At 40.8% G+C, this 24,493-nt stretch overlaps 1 protein-coding gene across 1 annotated transcript in view; it reads right to left on the bottom strand.

The window, feature by feature from the left end:
- The window catches only part of AHCTF1 (AT-hook containing transcription factor 1), a 59,650-nt gene extending 35,870 nt beyond the window's left edge, over positions 1-23,780 (bottom strand). The window contains exons 1-10 of the mRNA XM_019549755.1: positions 23,657-23,780; positions 20,111-20,364; positions 14,411-14,591; positions 12,567-12,774; positions 9,279-9,395; positions 7,412-7,496; positions 5,028-5,178; positions 1,563-1,695; positions 1,283-1,464; positions 688-749 (exon numbers count right to left, since the gene is read on the bottom strand). Coding sequence (XP_019405300.1) covers positions 688-749; positions 1,283-1,464; positions 1,563-1,695; positions 5,028-5,178; positions 7,412-7,496; positions 9,279-9,395; positions 12,567-12,774; positions 14,411-14,591; positions 20,111-20,364; positions 23,657-23,777 — 1,494 coding nt within the window. The 5' untranslated portion in view covers positions 23,778-23,780. The remainder of the gene's footprint in view (positions 1-687; positions 750-1,282; positions 1,465-1,562; positions 1,696-5,027; positions 5,179-7,411; positions 7,497-9,278; positions 9,396-12,566; positions 12,775-14,410; positions 14,592-20,110; positions 20,365-23,656) is intronic.
- Between the last annotated feature and the right edge of the window lie 713 nt (positions 23,781-24,493).

Genomic DNA, 24,493 nt, shown 5'->3' with positions numbered 1-24,493 from the left:
TGCTGCAGCTACTCACAACCTGCAGGGCTGTCCTGAGCAGGTACAGGCAGCCCCATGTGGGCTGCAAGCGGCTGCAGTGTGGGGCACTGGCCACATGGTGGGTGAGGGGCTGCTTTTCCCCGGGACACTTTTCCCTGGGCTCCTCCTCCACCCGTCACTTTTGACAGGAACTAAGGGCAGATAAATATTAATTTTCTAAATTTGTTAGGGGCTCCACAGGCCGAATAGAATGGCCTTGGGCTGGATCTGGCCCACAGGCCGTATTTTGCCCACCCCGACCTAAACAGTTACTCAGATTGTCTTTTCCTCCCCAACCTATGTTAAAGAACAGAAAAGAAAATCTGTGCTTAAAAGAAACTGAGTGCAAGCCTTTGTAATGAGAATAATGGTACCTTCTCCACAAACTAAAATTAAAAACCAAGGTACACAATGGCTTTGTCTTTGCCTGTTGAGATATCTGACTCATGCACGTTAAATATCTATCCCTGTTCCAACAGTAATCACGTTTCACACTACTGACTTAAATGGAAACAAGTCATTATCCTTTAACATACGAGAAAATAAATTGTCAGTTTAGATATTTTTAAGCACAAAATGCTTCCCTGCTGATAAATTTAACTCAGTACTTTATGAACGCTGCAAAAATTACATTTTTAGATTATTAATAAAGAAATATATGAAATTTACCTCTTTCTGAAACCCAGTGCAAGTCAGATGAACAACTCCAGAGTTCAATAAACAAGTAGCATCTAAGAAAACAAAACATATTTGGACTAAAATTTTCATTTGTAAGGGTCTATTACAGCAGCACAAAGCAAACACTTTCATTAAAGGTAGTGATAATGTTGGAATGCACTGAATTTAAGCAGGTACCATGCTTCATTGATTCTCTTACAAGTTTTATTTCAAAATATTCACTCGTGTGTAAGAAATGTATCTAACGCATTACTTACGTAAAACGGTTCATATAGTAAACAAAGTAAAGCCATTTCAATTCTATAACCATCATCTATTCAGAGCCTGTGTTACAAGCACATTAAAAAACAAAATTCTAACACAACTATACTTTTCAACATTAAGCATAGATTTTGAAAGTAAAATAGAAGTTGTAATAATTGTTCCAAGTTACACGTGGAAATTAAGATGAACAACAAGGAACGGCTAAACAAGGAATACAAGAGGGTCAGGAGAGAGAGAGTCTAAGACAACTCATTTTATAAAATGGTTTAACCTCAACTCTGAAACTTCCCCTATTAAAAGCTACCTGTGGTGAAATGCATACCAAAATTGTAGGTACTTGGATTAAAAAACTGCTCAGGTGGTGGGTAAGAAGGAGGAGCTCCACGACTTAAGCTTCGTTCATGTACCAGAAGATCCAAGATGTGGTGTGGAGAAGTCATACTCACAACAGCGTCCAGGGACCATAATGCAAAATAGGGGCAATTATAAAGAAATTCCCCTGGTCTATGAGAAAGTAAATGCATATAGTTAAGCTGTAAATTAATGATATACCAACATTTTGAAAGCTATTAAAAAAAACAAACCAACAATGATGGTCTTACCTTAAAGAATCTGGCATCTGAGCATGATACCAGCGATTTATGTCAAATATGCCCAAATAAGTAGATGGTTTGCCCTGACCATATGTGTTCACTTGCCAACTGAAGACTGACACACTGGTATCAGGAGATATCACTGTAATAAAAGATAACATGATCTAAGAATGAGTCAGAAAATACTGGTGCACAATGTATTTCAGCAAAATGTGTCACGCTGCTCATTTAGCATTCCATTTTTGAGTGGAAAAAACAAAATAAAATAATTTGGCAGAACATCAGATTGTCATAAAGATATGAAATGGTATATCTTCCAGTAATCCAGTTTGATCTTGTTCAAATTGAATCAGGTTTCAATAAAATCTTACCCTAAATTCTTCTATAATTGATTTACTAAGACCTTTAACAATCTGTTAATTGTTATATTAATAAGTCTACGAACTTAACGTTCAACATCTTTTCACATTACTGTGCTTTTCATTACTCTTTCTTGAGCACTGTGCAATGCTCATTTACATGTTCTTAGAAAAGCTACTCTCCAGCTGCCTTTAAAAATAAGAAATACAAGAGGGTCAAAAGAGAGGGAGTTTAAAAGCACTCATTTTATAAATAATTACTAGCCAAGCTGGCGGTTCTGCCTATACTCAGAACTTGCCTAAAACCCCATTTACAGTCACTTTTCTTGAAACAACTCATCAGGCACTGTAAACCACTCTGATTCCAAGCAGAAAAGGCAGGGGGAGACTGCCTGCTGCACAAGTAGTCTCTGTTCATGCAGTAAATATGGAATCAAAAAAAGATGTCCAATTAAAAAATGCAGAAAGGTAATCAACTAGGAAGGATGATCGTTCCAGGGAGCAAAGCAGAAAAATGTATAATCATTAGTAGTAGCATAACTAGGCTCAGGTGACTGGGGCAGAAACAACCCAGCGGCTGCCCAATTATGCCAGTGGTATGGCAGCAGCCATGAGTGATGCTACCCTCATGTGTTGCAGCTGTCCCAGGCACCTGGCTTTGTTACAACTCTGATCAATAGAGAATAAATTTCTCCTGACCCTGAATAGAACCCAGAATTCATTTCCTCAGCAAATACCTGTGAATCCCCACAAGAAAGCACAACATCATAGGAAAACAGGGTTGGAAGGGACTTCATGAAGTCATCTAGTCCGGCACACTGCTCCAGGCAGGATCATTCCTAACTAAACCATCCCAGCCACATGTATGTCTAACCTGCTCTTGAAATGTCCAGAGATGTAGATTCTACAACTTTCCTAGGTAACCTGTTTCAGTGCTTGACTGCCTGCAAAATCAGAGAATTCCTCACCTCCCCCCAAAATTTCCTCTGCTACAGCTTGAGGCCAATGCTTCTAGTCCTGTCCCCTACCACTACAGCGAAAAGCCCATCTCCATCCCCTAATTGCTCTTCAGGTATTTAAAGACTTATCAAATCCCCTCTGTCTCCTTTTCTCCATCCAGCATTAAAGCACCAGCATGGGTCTCTTGCCCCTCTCTGTAACATGCACCATATTTTCTTGCATAGAACATTCCTTGGAATACTTTTTTGTTTGACAGTCAAAATGAAGGAAAAGACATTTTTCAAGAGATATGGCTGCAAAGAACAAAGACAGAGCCTCATCCTTCAGTTTACTCACCCTCCCTTTCCTGCTTAAGCAAAGCTGAAACCCTAGCTGCTACTGCTAGTTTCCATGGGTGGATATACAACTCTAAAATGAACTAAAGAGTCTTCAGGGCTGTGAAATAGGAGGAAATAGACCAGAAGCAGATAGCAGACAACAAAATTGCCCTAAGAAAAGTTAACTTGATTAGTAGAACATCAAGACCATTAAAAAGGAAATATCATTAACACCTGTGGAATGCAGAAGAATAAGCCATTAAATCAACTAACTCTCTCAGTTACCTGACTAGGTATGCCACAGCTGTTGCTCTGCGGAGCAGTATTACAGTAAAGTATTACAGTATTACACGCATGGGGAATAGGGGGTGCCACATAACAAAATATGCTGGTTACCTAAGAGGCCCAAACAGGCATCCTTGCCTACTGGGTCCACCTCCTCTCCCACCACATTGCCACCCCTCCTGCGGGCCCCACCCAGGCTGCTATGCCCCAGGCCATGAGGGCTCAGCAGCACAGGCTGCTTTGCCCTAGGCCATGGGGGCTCAGCAAAACCAGAAGTGCCACAGTGGGCACTTCTGGTTTTGCTTTTACCTTACAGGCCAGCATGCTGGTTAATAGAGCATGCTGGCTTGTAAGGTGCCAGATAATGCAGCTTTTACTGTATTTAAACACTTCAAATCAAAACAGGGTACTTCTATCCCAGGGAGAAAAATCAGCTTCCCCTCTCAATTTTGGGGAAGGGTGTTGCATGCAAGAAAATATGGTAATAACCTACTGTTACTCCTACTCAAGCAGCTCCAAATGACAAATCTATGCTGATAATTTTAAATGTTTTCAAATCCTATTAACTACCTATTTTGAGGTCAATAACTAGCACATAATATTCCCCCACCCCATATTTGTTAAGACACGTTAGCACACACAAAAAGGTATACTGAAAGGACATGAAGGCAGCATAGTCAGGTGCTCACATATCAAGAATTATTAGAATTAAAGTTGCTTGTGCAACCTTCATTCAGTCTCTTTATGCATATGCTTTATAAACAGCTTTTTATATGACCAGACACTACTGTTTCCACATGATCCTTGCTCAGTGACCCTAAAATTTTCTTTAAGTCTGCCACATGTAGGCTTTCTAGGAAATGTTATGCAGAAAGACTATTTAAGACTTAAAGCGCAATATAAGGATCCAGAATGTGATGTATGCAACTGAAAAAAAAAAGAAGCAATAAAGCTCAGTCTAACTTGGCACTCTAAAAAACAAACACAGAACTAAATATATGCTACACCCTAAAGGAGGAAGAAATTAGGTAGACAAAGGAATTACAGGGTAGCTTTTGCTGCCCATCAACAAAATTAACTTTTTAGAAATATCATCTTCTCTTGCTACTTTTACATATTGAAGCAAACTATTTCATACTCCTATTCAAGCCCTCCATGAAACCAAAGCCTAGTATTTTTTTAGAAAAACTAATGTAGAACATGGATTGTGTTCTATTTTTAGATTTGCCTTTAACTTAAAAGATGAGTGAATATTAGCATCTAAACCTTAGTTCAGAAATATGTAACTTCTCAAACATGGACATAACAGTGCAACAGGAAAACTCTGCAAGTGACCCTTTTTTAGTGCAACGCAAACATCTACTCTCTGGTCTTTGAAGAAAGTACCCAAGTTAGACTACATAGCCAAGTCAACTTCTAGGATGAGGGTACAGTATTATCCCAGAATGATGCTCATCACCTCTCACACGCTGAAACAAGTATTTTTAGAATCCAAAAATGCCACAGTTTATTTTGGGAAAATTCTTGGCTAGAATACAAAAATTAAAACAAACCGTCATTCATGCCATCTTCTCTGTCAACATGGATTCGAAATTTTTCTATGGTCTGACAACTAAGCAATTTGGTATTGCTTGTCTGTCCTCTTAAGGAAAAGACACCACCTGTGAGGTCTAGACTGTACCTTTCTTCACAATACTCCAAGCCCTGAAAGACAAAAAAAAATTATCATGCTTTAATATGTAAAAGACCACATCTCTTACATGTCACCTAAACTAAGAAACCTCAAAATACTTCTTTTAAAAGATTATCTTCAGTTATTACAAAAATAAGGGTGTGCAATAACCCTGGATCTCCAACTGTTTTGTGAGCAAAACACACTACTCTATTAAAATATACCATTTTCATAATTCCAAAGAATATGCCAACCATTATCCAGTTTTACAATTATTTGCTACCATTTACATTAAGTGATTCAAAACAACCTTTCCCTTTCAATTTCTTTTCAGAACATGAACTTGAAAAGCAAACTATAGATTTCTATATTGTCACTCATCTACTCACATTTAAATAGGCTTTAAAAAAAAAAAAGTAAAACAAATGGTAAGTCCTATCACCTTAGCCAAATACATTTTGGGCCTGGAGAGATGACACAGTGGTATCAGTGTAGCCTACACTTATTCCACACAACAGAATAAACTACACCAGAACCTAAAGCAGTCAGACATGCGGGTATGCTGGAATAGCTGCACCCAGTAGGCAACTATTATAGAGCATCACCAGTAGGTGTGGAAGCAAAACCACCTGCTGGCTTTTGGCAAATGGCTACCTAGGTTATCCTGCAGATAGATAATACCTATATTAGTGTAACTGTCAGAGTTTTACCCCCCTGTCTTCCAGGGGTACGTTCTACACCTGTCACTCCTTTTACTGCCAGAAAAGCTTCATTCTCACTTACCAATCATGTTAGTATTAACTAACTAAAGAATAGATAATTCCCCCCCTCCCCCCAGTTTTGCTAAGTAACTGAAGTGTTTGTATATTTTTCCAAGACAGTCCTACAATGTAACCCTGTATAAATGCAGCACAGGCTTGTAAGAAATATGTCAATTTTAAATTCCAATAAATTAATCTCTCTCATGTGTACATACTGCTTCCAAAATAGAGTAGAGCATCAAGTACCTAAATGAACCAGGACAACTCATTCACAAAAATCAGGTCATTCAGCTTATGAAACATGCATTATGTGAACAATGGCAGATTCTAAAGCAATTTTTCTTAACAGATTCAGCTTTTTAAAATGTATTGATTTCAATTTTTTTTCTCAATTGCTAAATTTTTTCTAGCTCCATTGCTGTCACGTCTACTAAACACCGTGCAATACAGCAGCAGTCCTGTGTTCAGATAACTGAATGGTTCAGACAGTGTTTAGATAACTGACCCTCTACTATATTCAGAAAGAACAGTATCAAAATAGAAATGGAGCAAGTGAAGAGGGAAGAATTGCTAAAGTATTAGATTGCTTCAGTAATTTTTTATGAATACAGTAAACAAGCTCAGACAACACAAAACAGGCTGCTAAATTATGATATCCACTACAACAGCATCTAACATTGGAATACTTAACATGTTATGTGTGACAGGATTAGAGCAACCTACAATGGTTTATGCCTACTGTATCTTAACCAGGTCACTGTACCAGGCTGTGCAACATGGCCCTGAAGCCACCAAGTGGTCTCCACATACAGCACAGCTGTTCCAGGACTGTGCTGCTCTCAGCAGTCGCTCTGGGATGTAAGCTAACATGGGTGCTCTATGTGCCCTAGCATGTTGCCTGCAGACAGCTCAAGACTCTTGGGTGACACTGGGGGGGAGGGGCAGATAACATAACTTTACTGGTCAGACCCTTATGATTGACACCCCTGCTTTAAGGGTCAAGAGAAAATGCGTACACACTGAACTACAACTCAGAAGACTAATCATACTTTAGATACATAGGAGAGACCTGTAACCTGCGTCTGAAATTAAAAAGTGAGCCTGCGAAAGACAGTAAAGAAATTCTTCCAAAGGACAGTAACAGTCTTGAACAACAGTTCTGAAAACACCTTCCCTTCTTATATGCAGGGCTCCTACTGTTCAGATTAATCAACAATTCTGTTTGTTTATAAGAAGGTTACCTTGAATTATTGTATTCACCACTGATCACAGTTCCCTAAAGAAATAATTGCAAGTGCTGAACCCAACAGGAGTTGAAGGTAAATGCTGTGGTACAAAGTGCCTGACAACATAGTAAGTACCTTTGTCTATAAGCAGCAGAGCTGCAAAACTACCTCAGAAAAAGAAAGGCCTGATGGAAGTGCACTCCAGTAAACCTGGAGCAGAAACCATGAATACAACTAGCCACAACTACACATTGAATAAAACGGTATTACATATTTACCTCATACATAATTTGTCCAGATGCCAAGCGCTTTCTGTCACCAAAGGCTAACTGCAGCAGATGTAAACTCACAACATCACCTTCACTAAAAGGAAATGAATGATAAATTTATGTAAAATTTACAAGGTTCACTCTGAATCCATCCAAAACATTTAAGATTATTTTGAACACTGTGTTAAAATGTTTTAAAAACTAAAAACATTTACAGTTTACATCTAAAAATAATGCTTGTCAATCTACAACAAATAATCATGGTTGGACAGAAGAGGAGGTAAAGTTGAAGCAAAAATCTTTGCTGTGGCACGTATCCGTTACTTGACTGAATTCTGAGACTCCAATTTTTGATCAGCTCCAACAGCTTCCAATGAATTCTTACTATAACTTATCTATATAGTGGTACTTGCAATGATTTTTTGAGGTGAAAAGTTGAGATTGGGTCCTTGACCCAAAATATCTTTAATTAAAACCTAAAAATCTAAGTAACTTGCTTTGATTGTATTCTGCTGGCAGAGTACAAGCTTTGAACAGTTAATGACACAGTAAGTCAAAAACCCAAGCTTTGGCCCTGGACAGATATAACATTGAAATGTTTCACACATAGCTAGTACTTTAAAGGCATGAGCACTGACATGTGCGCACCCCCCCCCCCAAAAAAAAGTCAAATAGGTCAAACAGCAATCATTAGGAAGTACTTCAGTTTGCAGTTTTAGCTAACAGTTATATCCGCAGGTTTTGAAGAGGGGTTGCTCAGTCCTCCAGTATCACACTGCTCCACTCTGCCCCCACACCCCCTGCCTGCAGGTCACCTAGAACCTGCAGGCAAGGGGTGTGGGGGCAAAGGAGGATGAATGAGGTGAAGAGTGGGGCAGACAGTCATTAGCACTCTCCTGCACGTCCAGTGATCCCCAGGGCTGGAGAGCAGGAAATCCTGCTTAATTCTCTTCCCCCAGTCTTCCAGTTTTAGCAGGGGCCCTGGGGCTACCAGTCTTGGTGGGTGGACACTTATCTGTTTTTGGTAATCTCCATGGCCTAAGAGCCATGCAAGGAATTATTCTCTCCCATCCCAGGGATGTAGATAAAAATTCCTTGCACACTTGACCTATGAAACTGGAAGATTGGAAGGCTAAGCACACATGAAAGTACTCATCGGATGTCTGATCTGCTCTCCCCCCACCACAGGGGGGAAAAAAACTACAACCTCTGTGCCCATGTCTGGAGACCAAGCTACTACATGAGAGGATACAGCATGAGCTGTCTGCAACTGAAGTACTTCCTTTTTGAAGTGCTTCACATGTTATGTCTGTCCAGGACCTCTGAGTTTAAGGAAGAATGAAAGGATAAACTGTACAACTTTGCTTAATTTCTGAAGCCTTGAACAAACTGGATATTAAAAACACATAAAATGAACCACTAGCTCCTGGAACATCCAAATACAACAAACACAATTTTAAGATGGTAATTTAAAAAAAAGACAATACCACCTCCCCACAACCCCACAATTCAAAGGAAGAGTACAAGACAAGAAAAAAATGTCTATTATTGGTGTTCAGATCTTCAAATGGGACATATAAAAAAAGATGAGAAAGGAGGCAAAAGAGCCTTTTGATAATGAATAGTTTTCCAAAGAAAGTACTTCTGACATTTAAAAACTAAATTAAATAACGTGTAAAACAATAAAGAAAAAAATAGTAAGGCGATCCTACACATGTCTATCATGACCACCATGCCCAGGATGTCTCATAAGAGACCAAGGAAAGCACGTATATTTACACATGTAACATGTTCAGATACAGATAGGTATGTATAAACTCCATCACCGCACCTCAACAGATGCAAAAAGTTATTAACAGCTATTTTTCTGAATCACCTTTCTTGCGTGGACTGAACAGCCCATAAGTAACAGCAGTTGCGGGGATCATTTTCAGGTTCTTGAAAAGTAACAGCATACACAGGAATCCTTCCTCCTTCTAACTGAAAGTGATACCTGAACCAGGTGAAAAAAAAATTCAGGCAACTACAACAGTGGTTCCCAAACTGTGGTCCATAATGCTAGAGCAAGTAAGCGGTTTGCAGATCACACAATGCCCTAGGCCCAAAGCCCTCCCCAACACACACACACACTTCAGCTGACACTCTCCTTGTCCTTACAGAATTTGCAATGAAAGGTTAATCAGGATGCCTACCAACGAGAAGCACTGGGGGCAGACAGTGCTCCTTTAGTCCAAAAAAAGTTAAGTCACCACCAAATTAGATTGATGTTCCTGAACTGTACCCATATTCCAAGTGATCTAATCTGTACTTCAAAAGCCATAGCATTTTCTCTTGCCAGGACTATTCTATACTTAAAAGGCTTCTTCCTAATTTTAAGTAGCTGTCCAGCTATTTCAGGCAACTGAACATGATAGCAAATGAACTTAAATATGAAAAAAATGTAATGTTCCTGTATTTACTCAAATCAAAGACGAGGCTGCCCCCTTCAACATGGGGAAAAAGCAACCGCATCCTGGAATTAAACACATCTGGGGCAGGTGGATCCAGTGGCTCCAACCATGGCTTTCTCCAATCCCAGGGAAGATCACATAGTGCAGAGAGCTTTGACACTGACCCAGGGAAGATCATGAGGGGGAAGGGAGAACCTGAGTGAGACTGCACACCTGCAGGGACACTGCCACTGCCTTGCTAGGTCTGGAGCCACCACGTGCTCCATGACCCAGGCTAGAGCCAGGTAGCAAGTGGTACAGTCACTGGGTGGAAGAGAATGGGGGCTACAAGCATGGGGCAAGCACAAAGGCAAGAGGCAGGCTTCTTGTTGTTTGGGATTGGGTAAATGCAATATGTATATATGAACTAGATATATCTATCAATGTACTTCTCTTTATAGTATATACAGTTAATTTAGCGGCAAGCAAGGACAGCTGAAAAGTCTTCTCTATATATGGCAGGGACCAAGCAAGCAAGATATTAAACCACCCACAGAAATTTTACTTCCTCCCCCCTCAATATACCATAACTTTTTCCAAAAAATTCTATGAGACTTGTGAAATGAACATCTTTCCTCAAATTTATGAGTTGAGTTTTAATAACATTTCTAATCTAACCACTGCATTAGGATGAATGCATATTTTTTTTTACCATATCTACTTAGAAGGCAAGGTCCATAAGAGATCCAATGCCACACCAACCTCACTTTTAGGTCCTTGGGTAGAATCTAAAGCCCGAGTTAAACCATTTAGGTTTCATATCAGTGCATGGGAGAGTCTGCCACCTCAAGGTGGGGGTGCAACATGTATACTGATTAAGGAGCTGCCTACTACTCATGTATCTGAAATCCCTCCCCACTCTAGCATGTAGGAACGTTAAAATCAGGGCTGTTAAGCCGGCACCACCAAACCTTGGGATCCCCAAGCTGAACATATGCTCTGCAGGACAGATGTCTGTAAGTTACCTTTGAAAGAACTAAAATGACTTTACTCTTACCTTTTATAAAGCAACCAGAGAAGGTGCCCATTTATATAATAGTTAAAGCTAATATATATATTCTTTAGTTCATAACATCTTATAGTACACCACAGATTCATGACTAGAGTCTCACTCTTGCTCAGGGCCATATGGATAGTCAAACCTGGGGTCAGGAAAGAATTTTAAATTCTCAAACTGGCCTGTATTAATTTTTCACTGCAATGTAGGTCAGGACCCTTTTACAAAGATCTTCTAAGAGTATTAACCAACTATTTCCTTGCTGCAGTAGCAAGGCAGCAGGGATCTCATCTCCCTTTTCATTTCATATTACAGGGTTGTGTTGGTATTTTGAATTTTATGTCTGGTAGATGCATGAGAATGATTGAAGTGGCAATTTTGCCAATTATTTAGGTAAATGACTGTCTACAAATACAAAGATCATTGTTATCATTCATTTCCACCCCCACCTGCTTAAAATTGGTTTTTTTTATGGAGCATGGGGCCCATAAGAAGGACACCAGGTCCTAATCAATACCTAGAGGCATTATTTGTTTCTACATTAAGGGATTTATGTCTTTCCAGTTTTTTTAGTGTTACCATTGTTTATTAGTGGTCCAAAATATGTGCACTTGTCATGACTAACATACCTGTCCTTAAATTAATCCCACTAAATCACATAAAAAACCTTGAAGTGGTACTGTATTTTAATACTATATTCCAAAGTGTTTGCACTCCATCTCCCACCTTTCTGTGGCCCTCTAGTCTGCACACTCTGAGCCACTCCCCAAGTATTTAGCAAACACAAGGAATTTCATTTTGTATCAACCAACTCTTGTTTATTTTTTTAAATATAATTACCAATATAATTGACTAACATCACTTATACCTTCTACTGTTAATCATTATACAAACCAACAGCTGGCGATATAATAGACTTTTCTATACCATATCTATAGCAGAATGTGATGTAAAATTATCTATAAAACCAGAACTCTGGACCACTATACAAGTGTCCAGTTCATTGTTGCATCTCTTTACCCTACACCAATGGCAAATGACAATACAGAAGAAATCAGAGACCAGACCCAAAGGAAAGTCTTCAATCTTAGTCACCACTGGAGTGTGTGGAAAATTATTTCTAAAGACAAGAGCCTGATGACATATTTTTAAATCTGTCCTGCTGGTCTCATCTTGGACCTTAAGAGATACTGCTATGAAAATCAAGTAAATTAACAGAATTGCTCTGCAAGTCTGGTGTACCTTACTGCAGTAAGATTTTTTTAGGTTTAAAAAATTAAAAATAGGAATGAAGTACTTCCACAATTCATTAAATACCATTAAAACATGTAAGCAGTTCACTTTAGTTTTGCATAAACCAGTGTCCTCTCACACTGAAACATACCTACAGGTCTATCACCAAGACACTTCACTACACAGATGTAGTAGGCAAGGTAACCAATTTAAAAAGCAGCCGTATAAAAGCAAGAAGTCAATTCAAATCACACATCACTAAAAATGTTACTTTAGAATCGGATTTCACTAAAAACGTTACTTTAGAATCGGATTTTTCCAAGTGAATACTGTATTCAAGAACTTGAACAAACTGCATTTTCTAGTTACATTTTACTTGGTCACGTGAAATAACTTAGCTCCCCCACCCACCCCAAGACACAAACAAAAACAAAGGCATACTTACTCCTTCTTCAAGGTTTTCATATTCCACAGTGAAAGATAGCCATCTGAGAAACCCACAACCAGCTGGTTGCTCCTACTTATGTAACACAGGGTGGATACTGCTGTGCCTGATGGGTTCAACAGCTGGAAACAAAGATGTCTCCCTTCCCTCATCACAGCTTCTCTTATTTGTGGGATTTCAGCAGGGATCCCAGTGATCACTTCTAGGTCTACAAACACCCACACAATATAAAAAGTTACAGCACTCTGCTTCTTTAAGACAGGAGTTTACCATTATGCCAATGTATTATCTGGTTTCATTGCCCCCCTCAAATCTCCAATGTCTTCAATGCTTTCAATGAGCATATATACTGTGCATTTAATTTTAAGAAAAAAGGAACTGCCAAACTGGATTAGACAAACAGTTGATTTAAGCCAGTATTAGTCTCGTACATCACAGGAAAGTATAAGAATTCCCATGATGGACATTTGTGAGATGATGCATCTATAAGGAAAGTTTCTACTAAGGCCCTGTCAGCCAGTAGTTGGCTACGGTCCCAAAGCACAAAGATTTATTTATATCCTTTAGGCCAGAGGTTCCCAATCACTGGGCCATGGTCTGGTACTTGGCTGTGAAGGGTTGGCTGCCAGGTCATGGCACGAACCCCCCGCTTGGACCCCCATCTGCCTAGGCAAGCAGCTTCCATTGCTGGCAGTGACATGCAGGATTCAAGCTGGGGGGTGGGGCAGCCCCAGGAGGGAGGCAGGCAGCTCTGTTCACCCTGTCTCGCTCCTGTGCCAGTCCACAGGGAAAAAAAAGGTTGGGAACCACTGCTTTAGGCCAACTGCTGAAAACAACAAATCGCCAAGAAGCTACTTTGAGTGTCATAATCAAAAAGAAAGTGGATGCACCTAAACTTATGGACATGCAGAAATCAGTAATGCAGTCTTACTGTTTTTAAAAAAAAAAAGCTTAAAGAAAAAGGCTCCTCTTCTTGGCTCCAAGTCTCTCTCCAGAATCATACTCTTTTTACCAAAGTCTTATAAAAATGGGTACCTAGTTTCATTTGTAAATTATGATTTTGGTATTTTAGGGTCCTACTTCCTTTGATATCAGCAGCAAAACTCCCACCAAGCTCAATGATACAGATTTCAGCTTCTTAAAATGATTTACTAATCTAATTTTTTAAATAAAATTTTGGTTTTAGCAACCAAAATATGAAATCACACCCACTCCAGCTCAGATACATGTGGTATCAGGAAGATATTTGTTTCTGTCAACAGATGCTTTTTTTTTCTTCCACCGTGTACTCCATTTAAGTGCACAGCCTCATGACTGAAAAAAGGCTACCTACTTACCTGGAGTATGCACTGATCCAAACTTAATATAAACAATCAACACTTGACTACATGGTGCTGTCAGTGCTGCAATATTAACAACCCTGAAACAGCCTAGGCTCTTCTCATTTTCAAGCCTTCTGATAGCAGTCCCCAGAATAACTATTAGAAACCTTGAAACTAAGGGATCTCATCCATTCTTGGATTGCTAATAATCACTGCACTGACACTACTGTATGTCCAGGGTGGCCTACCTGTGGCACACATGCCACAAGTGCCACTGGCAGTCTGTGTGGCACACAGCAGATCAGGGAGGGGACAGGAAGCAGTTAAAGACAGATGTTCTACAAAACAGACAGTTACAGTTAATATACAGTCAACCAGAATACAAATTTAGTTATAAATTTGACAGTGCAGCTGAAAGATATTCTGCACATAGGCAGAACACACTGTATTACATTCAAAATGGTGAGTATTTCTCAGTGAGAAAACTTTATTTTTCAAAAAGAAAATTTCAAATAAGTTTACCTGATGCTTCTACTTCATTCTGACTACATGACAAATCATCCAGACAAAGATCCACCAGAAGGATATGTCCAACATCCGTTACCACAGCTGCCACACCAAAAAGCCATCGTAGGCTCTGGTGCAAATGCTGGGTGCTCACACTGGCTCCTCCATGATTTATTATGGGTTCTATAGCAGTTACCTAGTAGAAAACTGTGCATTAATGTTTAAGCCATTTGACAAGCTAAAGTCTTCCAATAAAAGAAATTAAATTTACCATACCAGGAATACCATTCTGAACTTATGTTATTTAAAATTTGAAGGCAAAATATTTTCTCAGTTGGTGTGACTGGAAGCAGGACCAAGTATCTTCACAGCTGATTCTTCACAAAATCCACTACTGAAGTTATCACTGCTCTCAGTCACATAAATACTAATCCAGGTAATCTGACCTCTATCTTCTTTTCCCCTCAAATATTATAAATCAAGCTATTTATTTGCCCCTTGTTACTCAAGGGATTACTAAAAAAAAAAATAAATAAAGTTAATTCAGATTCTTGCTAATTGAGTACTAGCAGCGGCACTTAAGAGAGCTGAAGTACAGCAAGCATCTCAGTGTGTAACAACTTCCTTCAAATTCCAGTTTTGTTTTGTTTTTATTTATGTAGGTTTTTCCCTTAGCTAATAGCTACAAGCAGAAACCTTTTTTACTTTAATACATAGCCTTGTAAGAGCTGTCTTGGTTCTTAAGGCTTCATTGTTCTACAGGGGAAACTGAAAAGGCATTTCTCTCATTGCAGTATGCCCTGGTTTTCATATTTCTCAGTCTTTGCCAACTCAGATTCTGGGAACATGCAGACAAAACGAAGTTTCCTCAGTTCACTGAATGTGAATGATATTCTTTTGCCACCACTCAAATAAGAAAAATTTTCAAAAACACTGTTTAATACTCTCTCAAATCAACTACTTAAGAGTGTTAAACTTGTATGCCAGTAAAAAACAAAAATCAAATTAATGCAAACAGCATTTCAATTGTTTAATGCAATATGCATACACCATGTTAAATTATGATGCTTCCCTATAAAAACTGAAAAATAAATATACTTGTTTCTTTTTTTCTAACCCACTGTTTTGGAACAGTTAATTTTATGTATGGCCAACATCTGCAGACATCATGTATTCTTCTCCTATAGCAAAGTCTTCATGCATTAACATTTTGATATCTTGAGCTAAAAATCTTAAGGCAGCGTGAAATGGCGTAACCTAATTGGCTGCACCAGATATATAAACTGAAATCCATAATTTCAAGACTCTACTATAATATTAAAAAATTCACAGGAAATTAATTTCTGAAAACAAGAACTAAAAATGAACCCAACCATTATGTAAGAAAATGTAACATGATTTAATGCTTGGTGTCACAACATACAAACTTCCCAAGGTAGAACTACAAGAGCAATGAAACTGCTTCTATGCCCAAGTAACAATTCACAGCAAAATGAAGGCAGACTCAGTAATAATTAAAAACAAAAGAAAAACAAAACCAACAACATCATCAGTCTGGACAAAAAATTTATATTTGATTTGCTAAGTCACTCATCACAACTTAAAACATTCCAGTCCTATTCAGGACCCGCTTCTAGTTCTTCCTAATTAAATCTGACATGCCTGAAAGCTTTAAAAAGTAGCAAAACAAAACCCACAAATTAAATATGTTTGCAAAAGTTAAGTCTTCCTTAGATGTGCAGAAAATCACTCCCATAGGGTGTTATTTCTCTCTGACACTGAGGTATCAATAGTCAGGTAAGCCTGACTTTGCTCCAATGTTTTCTGAACATTAGCCAAAAGTTATCATCTCCCATAAATAAGTCTTTAGTCTCCCAATACCACATTTTACACCAAAAAACATGATCACTACAGACCACACTTTGTTTTCTTTCAGATCCTTTCCGATGGCTTACCACTAGCATGATACCTAGAACCCTGTACATGTTGAAGTTTAGGCAAACAAGATGGGTAACCTGCTCTCAACCCCTTATCCTTACTGACTTTACCACACCTCGGTCTATTTTTCACCCCAATTTTAAATGCAATTATGTAACAAAACCATGTCAACTCTTCACCATTTTAATTTACTTATTATATAGGATACCCAAAACAACCAAGGGTAGGGGAATTCTTAGACTAGAGGTCAAACTCACCTTGCACCCTGGCCAGATCTGGCCTATGGGGCTCCTTACAGTCCATATCCAGTCTGGGGCACACAACAACAGTGAAAGCTTCAGTTCCAGCACAGGGCCCACAGCACACCTATAGCTCCTGCTGCATGCCCTATGCCAGAACCGGAGAGCTACATGGCTTGCGCCACAGCAGCAGCTCTAGCTCCAGCACAAGGCACACAGCAGCAACAGCTCTAGCATGGGGCAGTGATGGGGCTGTTGGTCGAGGAGTTGGGACAGTGGTGGTGAAGTGGCTGGAGGGTGACCAGGGTTGTATCGGGCCTCACTCCTCCTCCCGCTGCCATTTGCCACATCCACCACTGTGGTGCCGAGCATTCTGGATTCTGTGCTAAGCCTTCCCCCACAGCTTCCGGTGGCCTGTCAGTAGCCCAGCAGGCTGGATGGAGCATTCCACAGGCCAGATATGGCTTGTGGGCTATACAGTTAATAATCCTGTCTTAGATCAAGCTTTGAAAGGGAGGGAAGGTTTCTTGCATTTGCTCTATTGTGTGAGGCGTAAATCAATCCAAGTGGCACGTAAGGGTACTACTATAATAGAAATCTTTACCACCGCTAATTATGAAAAAAGGCGGAGGAGAGGGGAAAGAGAGGACAGAGAGCAAGAGAAATCTCCAAAAGCTGGTAACAGAGAGAAGTAATTGTGGGGGAAAAAAGGCAAAACACTGCTAGCAATTCTCAATACCTCAATGCTAGCAAGTCTTGACACCTCAATTAGTTAAATGTGGTCCTTGCCTATATTAAGAAAAGCTGTATAACAATAATTACCTTGATTTAGTATAAGGGTTTGCATAAACATTTCACAAGGTTATACCACTGAACATTTTCTGAATACAGACAAGGCTAAGTTAAAACGCAACCAACAAAACTACCAATGCAACGAACGGTCACATATATGCCAAGAGAGCTCCCTGCACTCTCTTCTGCACTCTGAAAAAAGGTGGAATGCTTTCTATAAAATTGAGGTTGTGTATTAAGCATTCATGTGTAGCAGTGGAAAATTTCCACAGCTAGAAAGGACTCTGGGAGAGGGAGAAGTAGAAACATTCAGCTTGCAACTGTCCCCTCCCCCCTGCTCTTTGCACCTTCCTTCCTGAGACCACAGTGATCCTGGTCTGGGGAAAATATCGGGAGCAAGCTTGTGGCACTGTCTGGTCCATTCAGCTGCTAGGACCAAGAGCTGAGCATCCGAAACAAAGCCCATGCCCGCTTCTCATGCTGAGGACTCTAGTGCGAGAAGTGGGCAGTGGACTTGCAGTCTACAGGAAGGGTGGGAGCTATGCCTTCTCCAGGTTGGGGTAACCTGCTTCTGGGAAGGAATGTGAGGCTTCCCTCATGGCTCAAACCTTTCTGGTCCCTGGGAGGAGTTAGGTTATTTTTCTCACAAAACCACCACTTTTCATTCAGGAGAATCAGTGTGAATGTTTGTACACTTGTGGTTCCTACCAGGAGAAGGTGACTCTCCTGGCAGATGCATAATGCTCCATTTAATAGACATATTCTTAAACTTGAACCGAATGCAGAATGGATCATAACTCTGTAAATCACCAATAAGTGTTCTGTGAGCCACAAACACAAATCTGATACCCTCTAATTAACTCCACCCACTTTCTATTGTCCACCCTACAGGATAGGCAATTTTGGAACTGACAATAATAGTGAGTCAGCAGGATGAAAGATTCTGAAGAAGAAACAGATGTCTATTTCCATCTCAGTGCCTTATCACACCTTGAAAGATGCCAGAGACTATTACAATACAAAACCCATGGTTCCAAAATCCTAAGTGATTGGTACAGCTTCTAAATATGATAGCTTTCTTCAGAGAATGTTGACTGAAGACCAAAACCCCAGAAAACTATTTGAGACAGTCAGGTAACTTGGAACAAAGACTTAAAAAAGATCCCAAATGCAAATCATTTTACTTAAAGGGATGTAAGTTCTGGTGTTAATCCTGTAAGCAGAGAACTCGGACTTAGATTTCCAAGAAACTTCATATTTTTAGATATGAAGATAACTAACTTGCTCATACATCTTGCCACATCCCTATCCAACATAGGGGTTTAAACCTATAGTCTCCTTCTAGTCAAGTTTGACGTTTTAAGGAATGTAGATTTGATTTGCAGAAGCTCTGGAGGCTAGAATCCAGAATGACCTTAAATACTGGAGAAATGGTCTGCAGTCAGTCAAATGAAATTTAACAAGGGCATGTAAAGAGTCTTGCACTTAGGACAAAACAATTACATGCACAGACTAGGAATGACTGGCTATATTACAGTACTACACAGAAGGACCTGGGGGGGGGGCGTACAGTGGACCATCAGTGTGCTCTTGCTGCAAAAAAAGCCAACAGCATACTGGGTTGCATGAACATGAGGGTCACTTGCAAAAATCAAGAGAAATGATGTTTTTAGGTCTACTCAGCATTGCTGAGGCCTCACCTGGAGTACTTTTGGGTGCTCCACACTTCAAGGATGTGGACAGATTGGAAAGGGTCCAGAGCACCAACAAAAATGGATTAGGGGCCTGAGAAGCATGACATGCTGAAAGGCTTAAGGAAGTACGGTTATTTAGTCTGGAGAAGACTGGGGGGAAATTTGATAACAATCTTCAAATGCTTAAATGGTGATTAGAGAGAGGATGGAGTTAGGTTTTTCTCCACCTCTGTAGAGGACAGGACTAAGAAAAGTGTCCTCATACTGCAGAAGAAAAAAAAAAAATTAGTTGGCAATTAGGACTTGAGGGTGGTCAACCAGTGGATCAGAGTAGCTGGGGATGTTGTGAAATCTCCATCACTAGAAATTTTCAAAAGCACCAGGGATGATCCTGCCTTGAATACAGGGCTGGACTAGATGACCTTGTTATGTCCCTTTCACCCCTACTATCCTATGATTTATTTACAGTGTAACTACAATTTATAGAAATGTGAAACGGTGTGTACGGAAAAGAGGCTGTAAACCAGGGGTGCCAAACACACAGCCTTGGACTAAATCTGACCTGTGGAACAGTGGACTTCTGGAAGTTGTGCGACATGGCCTACTGCGGCACTCAGGGTCCCTGGACCCTGATGAACTTGGCCATTGGCAGCAGCCCCGCAGCTCTGAGGGCCAAGCTTTTGGTAGACATGCCATAAATTAGCCCCTGCCCTCCCCAATTAGCTATTTTCTGCTCCCTGACCAATCTTCTCTTCTATTTTGTGTTCCCTACTCTACCTGCCATTGTGCTGCCTGTCCCCTCTCTGGTCTGCAAGGTGTCACATACAGAGGCTAGCCACCCGACTTGTGGAACACGTACCACAGGTTGGCTACCCCTGTTCTACTGTACAAGCAAAAAACTTATTTTACTCAGTGTCAATGAAGAGATCTTTCGAACCTTCCAATACAAGCTTTGGTGTCAAGAAACAGTCAACTACATACTGAACATAGGGATAATATTCAAATTCCATAGTACAATAAAAGCTCTTTCAAAGCAATTTAAAGATACATACCCTTCCTGGAAGAACAACTGCTTTAACCACTCTTGATATTCCCAGGTCATACAGGCAAAGAACACTACCTTCTGCTTCTTCCAGTCCAACTAATAGTCCAGTTCTTTTTTGCCAGGAAAACTCCTTTACCACAAGAACAGTAGGAGGGTGCTCATTTACTCCACTGAAACGATATGCAGACAGTCGCTCTCCTGTAACAGAGTTTACTACTTCCAGTTGAGGACCACATGTCAGATAAGCCAATCCATTCCTCCCTAAGAGGAAAAGAAAAGCATATGTAAGAATAAAGATAAACTAGAAAGATTAATTTGGAATTGTAAGCTATTAGAACGTGAAGTGAAGACATGTTCTCCCCAAAATGGCTACATAGAAATGTACATACTTGCAGTGATTAATGTTCAAGTTGGAGATTCTTTTTGAATGCACTTGCTTGTGTCCACATACTAAAAATTAACTCATACTTCAATACGAAAACCAAGAAAGCAACAGGGTCCACATTAGACTAAATAAATGAGTTAAAAAGCATTAAAATAGTTGCATTTTAGGAAAAATGCCCCGAGCTTGGAAGAAATATTGGTAACCTAAGGGGGGTGGGTCTATTTAAATAGTTAATGGTTTTAAATCACCTTGATTTAAAGCAACATGCAAAAAATCACTATCTAAACAAGGATTTTAATCCTGCTTTATATTTGTACTTTTTTTTCAGTTGTTTTCCTAAAGAAAGGTTTTATTATCACTGGTTGAAATTAAATAGGTTTGCAGACTAGCTGGACAGCAGCTCTGCCGAAAAGGACCTGGGGGTTACAGCGGACAATACGCTAAATAGGAGCCAGTAGTGCACCCTTGTTGCCAAGAAGGCTAATGACATACTGGGCTGCCTTAATAGGAGTGTTGCCAGTAGATCAAAGGAAGTGATTATTCCCCTCTATTCATAGTTTCATGGTTGGTATTCAGAACTGGTGAAGCCAGATCCAGAGTACTGGGTTCAGTTTTGGGCCCCCCACTGCAGAATGCATATGGACAAATAGCAGAAAGTCCAGCAGAGGGCAACAAAAGTGGTGAGGGGGCTGGAGGACATGACTTCTGAGGAAAGCCTGAGGGAACCGGACTTATTTAGTCTAGAGAAGACTGAGAGGGGTTTAATAGAAACCTTTAACTACCTGAAGGGGGGTTTGAAAGAGGATGGAGCTAGACTCTTTTCAGTGGTGGCAGATGACAGAACAAGGAGCAAGGGACTCAAGTTCCAGGAAGGGAAGTTTAGGTTAGATATTAAGAAAAATTCTCTCACTAGGAGGGGTAATAAAACACTGGAACAGGTTACCCAGAGAAGTGACAGAAGTAGTTCATCCTTGGAGGTTTTCAAAACCCAGCTAGACAAAGCGTTGGCTGGGATGATCTAGTCGTGAATGGTCCTGCTTTTAGCAGGGGGTTGGACTAGATGACCTCCTGAGGTCCCTTCCAACCCTAACCTTCTAATAAGAAAGTTCAATATTATAGAAGCATAAACAAATATAGCTTTTACATTAAATGTAATAGTTTTTTCAACCAAAAGGATGTTATATCCACTAACATGAACAATTATATACTTTACCATGTGTCACAGATCCACGGGTACACGCTGTACAGGATTCTTGATCTACAGGCTGAAGATAGGCTAGGGGGGAGGCTGTGTAGAATGTAGGTAGTGACAATTATTGGGGTGGAGGGGCACTCCTGGTAAGGAGAGGGGAAGGGAGATCCCCAGTTGAGGGAGCTAGCTGTGACGGAGGGGAGGCTAACCCCAGATTTTCACAGGCATGTTATAACGGCTAGGTAGTCAGAATGTAGGGTAAAGACTTGGTCAGTTTTGTTTTACCTTGCTCCGTTGTCATAGAATCATGGAAAGTTAGGCTTGGAAGGGACCTCAGAGTATTTGATCACTTTTTCTTCTTTTATACCATTTGTTGTTCTGTATAATAAACTTTTTGGTTTTCCCTGTTACTCTACTGAAGTGCCCGAGGTAAGAGGCAAATCTATTACCTGGGTACACCCATTCAGCAAACTAGGAGACCAATAAACTTAAATAAAGCCATCTCTTAGAGCACCTCAATACGAGATGGTTTTGGCTCCTTTAACATTTAATGAAGATTTAGCATATTTTTTATTTAACTACATAAAACTCAAATGTGCTAAATACTTAGAGTCAGCAAAACACGTTTTCTGTTTATAACCGATAGATTACCCAAACAAAGCAACAATTGATTATTTCTTGTCACAACAGGCAAGATTTTCGAAGGTCTTAATATGTGCCTGAAGATGCAGATAGGTGTCTAGTCAGATTTTGAAAGAAAGGTTTAGGTAATTCAGCTTGCCTAAAAACTTTCAAGAAATGCCAATCTGCATCTTTAGGTACCCATTAATAACTCTGCTCATCACACAGGGATCCGGGTTTTCTGTTTCCCCTGGAAAAACAGAGAAAACCATGGATTTCCCCTTTTTACCAGAGAAAACACAGATTTCTCCCTTTAGCAGAGAAACAGACAGATTCCCTGCTTTTGCAAACAGCTCTGCAGGCTGGTTGAGCTCCAGCCTGCAAAAGCTGTTTGCAGACAGGGCAAGAAACCCCCAGCCCTGCCTGGAGGGGGAGGCCAGGGCCTGAGGCTCTCACTCAGCCATGGCTCCGCTAGGCTCAGCTCAGCCTCACTCTTCTCCTGGAGCCCGAGGTAAGTGGGGCTTGCAGAGGCCTGGGGGGCCCCTGTGGTAGGGCTAGGGGCGAGCCAGGAGCCAGCCCTGGCCCTAGCCCCGCCCAAGCAGTGTGGGAGCCAGCTCATGGTACTTCTCCTGCAGCTGCCTGCTGTTGGGAGCAGGGAGCTGCAGACTTGGGGACCTGGCGGTGGGGGGGGCCCCCTCTGGCAGGGCTGTTGGCAGGGGGCAAAAGGCACAAGTAGGGTGGGGGGACCATAAGGGGGGGCAGTGAGGGGCACCAGCAGGGTTGGCAGGGTGGGCTTTTGGGGTAGTGAAAGGCACCAGCAGGGCTCAGGGAGGGGTGTTCAGGGGGCTTTTAATTTTAATAATGGATTTGGGGGGTTTTGTCAGAGAATTTGCAGCTTTTCAACAGAGAATTTGTGATTTTTATCATCACAGAAAACCAGGATCCCAGGTTGCTTCACCTTCAATTTTTACTCGGATTGAAGCAACAGCTTTTCTTTCCTTTTTTTTTTTCAATGTTGCATAAGAATGCATTAAAGTGTAAACACTGTATCTACTCCACTATACAAACTGAAAATATAAAAATACTTAATGCAGTTATATGGCACAAGGCTTAAACTGACTTAAACTTTTAGTATCACACAGCCATTGATTCTGTATATAATTAAAAAACAAAAAAACAAATCCCAGCTTCTTATCAAGACTTATTCATCCTGAACCTGATGTACCTACACAGTGCTAAGCATGTTCTCAAAATATAGCTTAATAGTACTGTGTGTATTAAATAATCACTACCAACTATGAGTTATCTAATTTCAACGTATCAGGGCTAAATTTTAGAGGAAGCTAAAGTTTTACCTCCAGTAAACTTTCCCTGAAGTACAGACTCCAATGTTATCTCATCTTCCCCGAGTGCTTGGATAGTCACTTCTGGAAACTGCAGCAGACTGCTTGTTACCTGAGCTGTTAGGTCTCGCATACTTCACTGTAAATAAAGAAATATATTGACCAGGTGAACCTTAGTCAGCAGCTAACAAGACTGAGATGCATGAGTTATCACTGAGTATTACACTTCACATTAACTGTAACACCTGCTGTCATATCCAATATTCTAATATTATAAAAGCCTTAGTCTGTCTGTCACAATTTATTCACACTCTGATTGGCTGCTGAGACAACCAGAGTGCTCCAAGAGCATTGGGACTGCAGGTGGTGGCAGCAGATCACCGCCACAACAGCAGGGACAACAGGGGATGAGGGGGCCAAGGCCAGTGCTGCTGGCCTCATCCCCTGCCCCTCCTTCCTACTCCTGGGAGGCAGCAGCAATGGAGCAGACAGAGCAGTGCATGAGGCTAGTGCGGCCTTTCCCTGTACCCTGGATGTGGCAGTGACACAGAGTGCTGGGTGGCAATGCTCCATCCATGCCCCCACAACATTCATGGGGAGGGGAGGCAGGCGGATGGGGGGAAGCTGGTCCAGCCCCACAACAGCGGCAGGGAGGGTGGAGGTACATCAGGCCCAGCCCCAAAACGGCAGCTGGAGAAGGGGGAGGGGTGGCCCTGTAGCAGAGGGGAGGAAAGGGTGAGTTGGCCTGGCCTCAAAGGTGGGGGGGGGGGCCAGACACAGGCCTCTGTCCCCGCCTGCACACCCCCACCCTGTCATTCTTGACAGGTAAATGGTATTTCATCAAAATAT

This window comes from Crocodylus porosus, unplaced genomic scaffold, assembly GCF_001723895.1.
Source record: "Crocodylus porosus isolate Cpor-Errol unplaced genomic scaffold, CroPor_comp1, whole genome shotgun sequence".
NCBI lineage: Eukaryota > Metazoa > Chordata > Crocodylia > Crocodylidae > Crocodylus > Crocodylus porosus.
This window is presented reverse-complemented; position numbering and strand designations above follow the sequence as displayed.